This window comes from Durio zibethinus, chromosome 21, assembly GCF_047325235.1.
Source record: "Durio zibethinus cultivar Kanyao isolate XHJ-2024 chromosome 21, ASM4732523v1, whole genome shotgun sequence".
Lineage (NCBI taxonomy): Eukaryota > Viridiplantae > Streptophyta > Magnoliopsida > Malvales > Malvaceae > Durio > Durio zibethinus.
The window spans coordinates 10,378,618-10,389,879 of record NC_143182.1 but is presented as its reverse complement, the minus strand read 5'-3'; the positions used below and the strand labels follow the sequence as shown (position 1 = coordinate 10,389,879).

The 11,262-nt window shown below is 24.1% G+C and overlaps 1 protein-coding gene across 1 annotated transcript; it reads right to left on the bottom strand.

Moving 5' to 3' along the window:
* Positions 1 to 9,229: 9,229 nt before the first annotated feature.
* Positions 9,230 to 9,893, bottom strand: LOC111306485 (receptor-like protein 20). The gene is made up of 2 exons (XM_022904330.2): positions 9,523 to 9,893; positions 9,230 to 9,416 (listed from the first exon to the last, which is right to left on the bottom strand). Exons 1-2 carry the CDS (start codon positions 9,891 to 9,893, stop codon positions 9,230 to 9,232), a joined length of 558 nt encoding a protein of 185 aa, XP_022760065.2.
* Between the last annotated feature and the right edge of the window lie 1,369 nt (positions 9,894 to 11,262).

Genomic DNA, 11,262 nt, shown 5'->3' with positions numbered 1-11,262 from the left:
ATCAATTAAAAACACAATGCAATTTGTTCAAAAAAGACACTCTAAAATTGAAGTTTTGTTTCAGTAGTTTTTAGGATTTCGAATTTTGAAATGCATAGATTGAGATTTATTACGAAAAATAATATAATATTTGTACCTTTTATATATTTTTCATTTATCGAATTTAAGCAAATTATTAATATGATCAAATTATATGATTAAGAGAAACTATTCACTTATTGAGTTTTTAGGTTTTATAAATAACATTAGTAAAATAACACATATCTTTATATAGTAAAAATTTTTTAAAAATTAAACATATGATAATCTTTTAATTTTGTTTGAAAAATAAAAAAAATAACTATCAATATATTAAAAATAAATTTTATAATTAAATCATTTTATTTACTCAAGCAAAAAAAAAAGTCATATACTTTTACTTTTATTTATAAATCATGAAAACAGTGAATATAATTATGGGTGTTGATCTTGCTCTAGCTAACTTGATGGCGCAGGCAATTAAAGCACTAGATGAAGGGAAGTAACTAAAGGCAAGTGGCTTTGACTAGATCTTTTGCATATGATATGCAATGATGAATGATATAAATCTTGAGATTAAGCGAAACGTGCCAACTTAAATCAAGCGTGAAAGGTTTTGTCCCTTTTCCTTAGGCAGGAGCATATGATATGTGATGATTATTTTGCCATGTACAATTAATTTCTTCCCTCGAACTTATTAAAAAATGATTACAAAGTTTTTTCTTTTTTTAATTTTAGGAATGATTTGCTAGTGTAGGGTCTAGCAAGTTGCGAAAGTAAGATACTTTAAATTTTTTTTCCGATAAGAAGTAGTATTTAAAAAATACAAAAATATAATTATTGAAATTGAAATTTTAAATTAATTAACTAATATTTTTCAAAAAATACTGTTATTCAAGCTTTTAAACCTAAAAACTTTGGAGATTAAAGAATTCCATTGAACTGTTATTTTTTTCTTGATATAGCACTCATTTTTAAATAATTTAAATGTAAATTTTATCAATTTAAAATAGATAATACATGTAAATTTGCATATGTATTTATAGTACTCTAAAATCTTTTAATAATAATTTTATCAATTAATTTACATATCTTAATTGTAAAGACCAATGAACTTGTAATAACGTCTAATCTTTTAAAGTTAATTGGTTGAAGGTTTTTGTATTTTGCTTTTTTTTTTTTAATTTTTTATTTTTATCAAAAATAAAAATTAAAAAATCGACAAGCAGAGTCTTTTTTTTTTTTTTACTTTTTACATATATTTATGTAACAGTTCAATGTACTTGTTGTGATTCCTAATATATATTATTTAAAATTTAATTCAATGATATGTAGTGTAAATACCTATTTTGTTCAAAATAAATAATAATAAAATAAAAACAAAAATAAGTAAAAAAAAAATTTCAACTCTAGCAATTAAAATCAAATTTCTAAAAACACAAAAAGGCAAAATCGATACATTTTCTTTGATTTAAGGTTTGGAATTTAAAAAAAAAAAAATTTTGAAACAAGTGTTTATGAGATAAAAATGATTAATTTGAGATTTTTTGAAATTTTTTTGGGTCATCAGATTTTGAAAAATCTTTGAAGTTTTTGATAACTAATGAATTTTTCGATAACCGAAATTTGAAAAAATGGCCTAAATCTAAAAATGGTTTTAAATTTTTGGGTGCTAATTAAAATTTTCGATGACAGTGCAGCAGCTATTGGCCAAAAACTAGGTATTTGCTGTTGTCAGTGAAAGGGAAAATTTTCTATAGAGAGAGGGGAAAGAAAAAAAAAAAAAAAGTAATTTTGACATTTTATAAGTCCACCTAAACGATGTGGTTTTGAAGCTTATTTCCATACCCGACCCATGCTAAAATCCGTTCATGGACCTACGCCTGACTCGACCAAGTGGTGAGTTTTCATTTTTTTTCTTTTTATTTTTTGATTTTCTTTTTATTTGTTTTATTTATTTTATGATATTATTTATTTACTTATTTATTTCATTTTATTTTTTGGACAAATAAATAAATAATTTTAAAAATATAAAATTAAAATAAAAGGGTCGGTTTATTAAAATAAAAATAAATAAAATCTTAAAAGTATAATTATAAACAATTTTGTATTAACTTTTTTTTGCAATAAATTATTTTTGTTACATGATAAAAATAAATAAATAATAAAATTATAATAATAATTGATTATTTAAATAAATATTCTACAAATGTAATTTTTAAAGAAAATTGAAATAGTTCAATTTTCTTAATGCAAGTCAAAAAAATATTTTTAGATTTCATCGATGAGTCGGGATAATTTAAAAATTATTTTTCACTAAATAAATATATATTTAAATAATAATTAAAAATAAAAATAAAAATATTTCTTTAAATAAATCTCTTAATTATTACCAAAAATATATTTGTGGATTTCACCAAATAGTTTGAATAATTAAAAAAAAAGTATTATTTTCAATAAATAAACATTTATTTAAATAATAAAAAATTAAAATAATAAATAGTAAATAATAACAAAGAGTAAAAAAAAAAAGTTACAATAAAAATTAATTAAATGTTTAATTAAATCTCTTAATTATCATCAATAAAAATGATTTTATTTAAGATTTCGTTAGAAAGTTTGGATGATCTTAAAATCTATTTAAAATTTTTAAGAAAGTCATGATAATTCTAAAATTTGTTTAATAAAATTACTTTTAATAAATGAATAAATTATTTTATAAATAAATTTTGAGAATTTTGTGAATAGTCAGTTTTCTCAAATTTTTTTATAGATAAAGATTTTTTATAAATTTTGCCAAAGGGTTTGAGAATTTATAGAATACAACAACAACAACAACAATAATAATAATAATAATAATAATAATAATACTAGTTTAGTAACAAAAAAATTTTTCATAAATAAATTTTAAGAAATTAAATTTAAATATAAAAAAATCGTATTATCAAAATTAAAGGATTACATATGTTTAATTGGTATCGTTTTTTAAACAAGCAATATGAATGTGTTAATACCTTATTCACTCATAATCGTAATCCAAAATCCAACATTGATTTTCCAAACCTAAGTGTCTTTCAAATAAATCTTAATTAATTTCAAGGTTTTTATTAAAAAATGATTTTTTTTTTGTGTTAAATCACATTCTACAAAAAAAATTTGATAATGACTCCGAAAATTTTCATCAAGTCTGACGAATCATTCTTGATAAAAAATTATTATGACACGTAGCTTAAAAAAATGTAAATATTTATCTATTCAAAGCATTAAAATTCAACTCTCTCTTCCTCAACAAGTATAGTAGGATGCTTAATTAAAAAGAAAAAAAATATTATGAACAACTGATCCAATCAATGGTGAATCTTGACATATAATTTAGAGGAAACTAACTAATAATATATTTATAAGAATATAAAATTATAAAACAAAAAAATCATTATGATGACATTATACTTTTAATAATAACATGATTTACAATTAACTGTTGAATTACTAATTACATATAAATTTTTGTTGACAATTTAAAAATGAAATAAAAAGCATGAATAAATCAATCATTAAACATTTTATCAAAACAAGAAAATTAAATATACTTTTAAAATAATGAAGATGAAATTTTGAAATTAGAAGTTTGATGTTCTTATGTTCTTTTGTAAAATAGTTTAAATATGATCTTTTTGTTGAAAAAGAACTATAATATGTTATAAATATCTAAAGTAAAAATAAAAATAAAAAATATACAAAGAAAAAAATTCTTAACAAATATAAATATGAGATTTTATAAGTAATAAATATTGAATATAATAAATAAATAAATATAAATATGATTTGAACATATCTTAAATTATAATGCATAAATTTAATTTATAAAACAAAAAAATAAAAATAACATTTTTTAATTGAAGGACTATTTTAAATGTATTTAATATAAATCTATATACATACTAAGAGGATTTAAAAATTTTAGGGGCCCAGGCCTCCTCAGCTTCCCATTAGGAACTGTCCCTGGATCAAATTACCTTAAAAATTAATTATTATTGTTTAAGTAAAAAGACAACGAGTCTAGATAAATCATTTTTTTCCTTTTTACATATATTTATGTAAAAGTTGAACGTACTTGTTATGATTCGTAATATATATTATTTAAAATTTGATTCAATGATATGTAATTTAAAAAAAATTGTAAATATCTTCCCATTGAAAGCATTAAAATTCAACTCACTCTTCCTCAACAAGTATGGTAGGATGTTTTATTAAAAATATATATATTTCATATTTAATATATCAAACATAATTTATAATATAATAATTTTTAAATTATATAAATAAATATAATATTTAAATTTTTTGCCGCAATTGATAACTGATTATTAATTCTCTCTTTTCTTTTTTCTTTTTCAAAAATCACTATTATTAGAGAAAAAGGGTTCCCGTCGTGGATTTATGCAAGAAGATAAAATCCCACGCTTTTGCCCTGCAAGCAAGGTACAAGTTGCCTCATCGCTTTTTCAAGTTTAGATAATTGAGAGGGACATAATTACTGGGTCAGGGTCTTGACCTACTCTCCCCTCCCTACTCTGCTCTGTCTGCATCTGCCACAAACCGAAAACTACAGCTAGCTAACTAGGATTTAGTGCTTTTTCGTTTTGGAGATTTGCAAACAGCAATCCCTATCGGGATGAAGAACTTCGAATCAGGTAGAAGAAATTTCAAACTTTCATTAATTTGGTTAACTACTTAATTTATCATATAATAATGTTTGGATTAATTTTTAAATTTTTTAAAAATCAAGATTAAATATTTTTTAATTAACTTAAATTTAAAATTTTTAGCGGGAATGAATTACGCATGTAAAAACTAGAGTGAAGCATATTAATTTATACTTAATTTAAGATCTCATTTGAATCACCTACTATTGTTCATGGTGAGATGGGATTAATATCTCAAATTAAGTGGGTGTTTAGATGCTATTAGAGGTGTAGTTAAACTTTAAACATTATTAGTTAAATTTAAATATTAATTTTAATAAATTTTATTTAATACAAATTTATTTTTAAAATTTTTTTAATTATAATTATAACCAAAATTTTAATCGTAATTATAATTTTTTTTAATTATAATAATAATAATTTTTTTTTTAATTTTATCGAAATAAATTCTACCTATCCTCCTAAACTAATCATCCTTGTGGATGACATTTGCGGCAAGGTACAAATAAATTTTTACTGCACACCGCCTCTTATCTTTTCAAAAAGAAAAAAGGTCTCTTTCTTTTGTTTTTGCTCTTGAGATTAAGGGTATAAAAGTCTCTTTTTTTTGTTTTTGCTTTTGAGATTAAGGCTGAAAATGTACTTAGCTTTACTTCTCCATTATATAATTATAATTATAACTATAATTATGATTATTTATTAATTTAATACATTAATTAAAATTTATAATTATACAATAAAATATAATTATTATATAATTAAAAATGGAATAAATACATAAATAAATAAATAATTTATATAATCAAATAAAAAATTAATAAATAAAATAATATTTCTGTAACGAGTATGAGTTAACTATAATAAATATTTACATAAATGATCAAAACTAAATATTAATTCATTTTTATTAGATAATTATATTATTATCTTTTGAAATAATAATTATTTTTTATAAAAATTATCATATAAACATAAATAATAATAAATAATTAAATATTACATTGTGAAATATTCAATTTATGTAAATATATTAGTATCAATTTTTAAAATAATAATTGATATATTACCACCATTTTTTTCATTTTTTATTAATTAAAAAAATTTATTTGTAATAAAAATAATTTCAATAATTTTTAATTATTTATTAACTTCATCAATGACGAATATTCTAAAATTTAATTACATACAAACTTTAATATAATATTTTTAATGATAATTTTTCTTCTTATAACATTTCATCTTATTTATTATTGTATTTATATATAAACACATATTTCATCACTAATTTTAATCTCTTCTTTACAGTATTCAATCTCACTACTATGATAATTAATCTCACTATCATCATTATTTTTAATTTCTCCAAAATTAATTTTATCACCTATTTAAATAAACCCTAAGGTAGAAAAATTAGAAAAAATTGTACATTAAAGCAAGGTTAAAGGTATAAAAAGCCCCAAACTATAGCTAAAAAAATCATCCAAGTACTTTTGTTTTTTTATTACAATCAATTAACCCACTAACGTGTATTTGCATCTAATTAAGCCTTTATTTGGATAAAAAGTTGGCATTAGTAATTTTTTGCCAATTAAAATAAAATTTATATGACATCAATAAAATAAATGAAATTTGTAATGTTATACAATTAATATATGTAAAAATAAAATAAAATAAAATATTTTATTTTTATTTTTATTTTTATGTCTCTATCTCTTTAGAATTCCTCTAAAAATTAAATTGACTATAGTTGAGAGATTGATTGATTAAATTTTATAACGTGATTAGATTTCATCTATTAAAAATTCAATTAAGTTGAAATAAAAAATTAAAAACTTAATTAATTTTAATAAAATATTAAGGATTTAATAATTATTGAATTATAATTTAAGGGTATCTTATACCCTTTAACCTTTAAGGCATTAAACTAAATCAAGAAAAATAAAATGCGGTTTATTGTTCTCCTATCTCGCTGTAATTTTAATTATATTAATTGGTTACTAGAATATTAATAATTTTTTTCAAAACAAATTGATTTATAATTTCATTTTTTCTTTTTAAAATATTTATTTTTAAATCACTAATTAATAGATTATGAAAAAATAAAGACATTTTGTGTTGGTACCATTTTACTTAAATTTAATGGATAGTAGAATATAGAAAAGTTATATGAAATAAATTGAATTTGAAAATATTGAAATTAATACAACAATATTGTTTTTTTTTTCAACCAACTGAAATAAATTAAGGGATAGAAAAATATGAAAAAATTTCAAAATTGATTGGAACATTTTTTTTTATTTTCTTGTTTTCAAATAATTCATTAAAAAAATATGAAATATTAATTCAGTATGCTAACTTCTAATATTTTATCTTTTTATTAATATTATCTATTAAAAAATAATTAATTCTTACAAATATTTAAATTAATATAATATTTATTTCTTTATTTAAACTAATTTTAAATATATAAACATTTAATATGTGTATTTATTGCGTAGATATCTATCGTTGCATATATATAATATATATCTTATATTTAATTATTTTGATCAAAAAGGTAAAAAATATGTAATTCTTACATTAATATAAGTAGATCTCATCTCTTTCTTTATCTATATATAAATATATGCTAACTTTTCATATTTTATCTTTTTAGTAATATCAAAAAATGTAATCAATTTTCATGTTCAAATCTTATCAAAAAGAAAATGTATTCAATTGAATTTCTAATTTAACTCTTAATAAATCAAAACATTGCACATTAACCGCGATTTTTATTTTAAATCGAACACCGCCAAAGATAATAGTAACGGAGGAGCTAAAACGTCTAAATTTGGGAGCTGGGCAGGGTGAGCTCATTTAATTGCTTCGGCTTTTCTATTGCTTGTGTTGGACTGGGCTTTTGCTCTTCCATTTGTGGCTCTAAATATTTGAAGCAGCTCCTACTTCCATTAGAACCCGGGTTCTGCTGATGCTATCGGAGGCCGAACCGTACTTTGTGGTAGAATGTTACCGGGAAAAATTAATGCATGCACATGTTGTAAGAATCAGGATCTAACTTTATTTTTTAATACATATTTAAACGTATTTCACACATGTCAAGTAATGAAGTTCATAATTTATTGATGTGGGTTTTTTTTGTCACCGTTTTGATGTCCTTCTTTGCATACGAACAATAAATACATTACGTGACATGAAATTTCACAAATAAAAATAATGGATCTATATGACATAAAGACTAAAATAAATTGTTTATTAATTAAATTGATCAGACTTGAAAGTGTCTGATCATATAAATATAAAATGATTGTTTTATTTACTCTCAATTAATTTTAAATTGAATTTTCATTTTCTATTTTAGGTTTAAGCTTTTTTTCACTTGAAATCAGTGGCCGAAAATTTCTTGAAAGATTATAGAGTCCAATGAGAAATTTTCTCATAAAGCTTGACTTGTGGTACACATAACACAACGAAGTGAGTCTAATATATTTATGTTTAAACTCGACTTTTATGTTTTTGGTTAGTGAGCTGATTTTATGCAATTCTTTTTTTTTAATAATTTTTTGTAATTTACGATTATCTTAATTTTTTAATTTCTTTATTAGAATGAGGCTATAAATACCCTCTTTTACATAGATCTTTAGCTAAATAATACATCTTTAGCTAAATAAGTTCAATATCAATAAAATTTGATTTTTTTAACAACTCCGATTGTAAACTTATTTTTTCATTCTTAAAATACTTAAAGTGACATGTATATTTTAGAATATATTAAAAAATAAAAATTAATGAAAAAATATTTATTCATTTTTTAATCTTACCTGTAAAATTAAAAAAATTCACTAAAAATGAATTATTCTGTTATCATTGTACCATAAATTATAATTTATTGATAGTGGATAAAAGTGTACACTTTATTCGTCAAATATAAACTCTTCAATGGATTCATTTCATCATGGATGAGTGAATAGCAGTTGCAACCCCTTAACAGGATAAATCCAAATCCCAGCAGCACATTACCTGCAACAAACAAGATACCAGTTATCATTTGACCAACAATCATAATGAAGAAGAAACTGAAACTAAAGTAGTGCTATATTGCCTGACTATGTATGGAGTATTTCAGTTTTCTAAGTTGACAAAGCACAAATTTGGTTTCTTCCTTGTAGCCTGCAGCCCTGCATGAACCTTGTCCCATGATTTCTCCCTTTCCTTCTAGAAATCATAATCCATTTGCCTCCAATCTTGCTCAGTGTTGTATATCCAATAGAAAACCCAATTATCAGTCCAAACCCATATTTTCCAATGAAATAAGCTGCTTCTCCAAGAATCATCATCTTCATGGTGCAAAGGTGGTGGCAAATCATTGTCATTATTTTTGCATGTTCTAGTCAATGGTGACCCACATAATCCAGGGTTTCCCTCATAAGAGTCATTTGAAAATGTATTAAATTGGTTACCTAGTGGTATGCTCCCTTCAAGTTTTGTAAGAGAGATACATTACTTCAAGAAAATTCCGGCTCGTCAATTGAGGAGGAATTTCCTGAGAGTTTGTTCCGTGAGAGGTCTAATGACTCCAGTTCAGTCAAGCTTCCAAGTGATGGGATTCGGCCCATGAATCCTTTTCGAGACAAGTTTAGCACTATTAGTGCTTTGAGATTTCTGATCCCTTCAGGAATTTTCCCATAGAAGCTGTTGTTGGAGAGATCAACACAAGTTAAGATGGTTAGGATTTTTGCTACTTAATTTCATTCCCTTTGTTATAAATTACCAACGAATCCTGATAGTACGCATCTACAATATATTTTGGCTGCCATCACTTGCATTAGTCACCATCGTTGCCCTCAGAGATAGGAAGAATTCAATAGACAGTTCCTCCGAAAACTTGTTCGAAGCAAGGTTCATTGTTTGCAACACTGGGAAGATTTTTGCATCTGAAGTATGATCAACTATTGGACCGTAGAATTTATTTTTTCTCAATACAAGAACTCTCAATGCGGGCAATTTCTTCAACCAAGAAGGGAACCTATCACATATCATATTGTTGCCAAGGTCCAAAAGCTCTAGCCTGGAACAATTTGCTAATGATTTTGGCAGCTTCCCTTCTAAATTATTGCTATTGAGTTTGAGTGACCGGAGCTTGGTCCCTCGGTCAAAATTCAGTGACATGCTGTGGAAGTCATTTCCTTCTAGATTCAAACCGTAGAGATTAATGATACTGCCTAGACAGTCTGGTATTGGGCCAATAAAGTTGTTATTGGATTCATCAAGCAGAATGAGATGCCTCAAATTGCATATAGCGTTAGGTAAAAACCTTGTAACAAGTTGGCTTGGAGATCAAGAGTACGCAAGGAAAGAGACTGATTCAGAGAAAATGTTTCCCAAGAATGGAGTTATGAGAAAGATTCAGGTGGAGTAATTCCTTCCCCCAAATCCAGTTAGGTATTGGTCCCTGATGTCGTTGTCTGAAAGGTCAAGATACCACAGGTTTTCTTGGTTTTTTATTAGTAACTCTGGAAATCTAGTTATTTTACAGGAACGCATATGCAATTCATATAACCTCGGGAAAGAAGTATTTTTATCACCATTGAAGACTGACATGCTGCTATTTTTGACCCTAAACAAAGGTTTCTCCAGAAAATCTGTTATGAATAATGATTCAAATCTCATAAAAAATTTGTTTGAAATTGGATAGATATTGTTTGATGGATAAGAAGATTTGTAAAAGAAGAATTTAAAAAAAAAAAAAGATTTTTAATAGATAAAGTTTAATTTATTAAAGAATTCTAAGAGGAAAGAGATTCGTAATCGGTAATTACGTATGGCTATAAATAGATAAAATTTCTGCAAGATTATATATGAGAAAAAAATATAAGAGAGTTATATGATTTTATGGAATAGACACTCCATAAGACTACTGGAGATTTATGTCTTATGGGTGTGTATGTTTATTTGTGGGTGGACTAGAGGAGACTGAAAGGATTCACATAGATATGATGAATTGATACATATGGATATGTGTTTGTTTGTGTTAAAAGAGTGCACATGAGATGTGTTTGTTTAGGTTGAGAATACTCCATAGGAGTAGAGAAGATTGAGAGAGTTTATGTGTTTTGATTGTTAAGTGGTTGATATATTTTAATGTATGTTTGTAATTCTCTATAACTAATGGATCTTGTTTCTCATTCGTGGACGTAGGTCAGTTAGATCGCATCACATTAAATTATTGTTTCTTATGTGATTGATTGTGATTATTTGATTATACTTCCGCTATGTGATTGGATTGGGGTTTTTTAGTCTAACAAATGGTATCAAAGCATAGTTCAAGATATGGAAAAAAGTAAGCTTAGAGGAGTTCGATTCAAAGAAAAAGTTTGAGTTCATGTTTTGAGGATCGATTTACGTGAAGCATGAAGGCACACAAGAGAAAATAATTGTAAAACTTCTATTGCGGTAGAGCCAAGTGTGTTTAGCATGAAAATAGATGATTTGGTGAAATTTGAGTCAATGTGAAGATTGTTAGGAATAATGACTCAAA

Coding starts and splice junctions, on each gene's coding strand:
- LOC111306485 (XM_022904330.2), bottom strand. CDS start 9,893: ATGTCACTGAATTTTGACCGAGGGACCAAGCTCCGGTCACTCAAACTC. Junction 9,417..9,522: donor GATGGCAGCCAAAATATATT/GTAGATGCGTAC, acceptor CTCCAACAACAG/CTTCTATGGGAAAATTCCTG.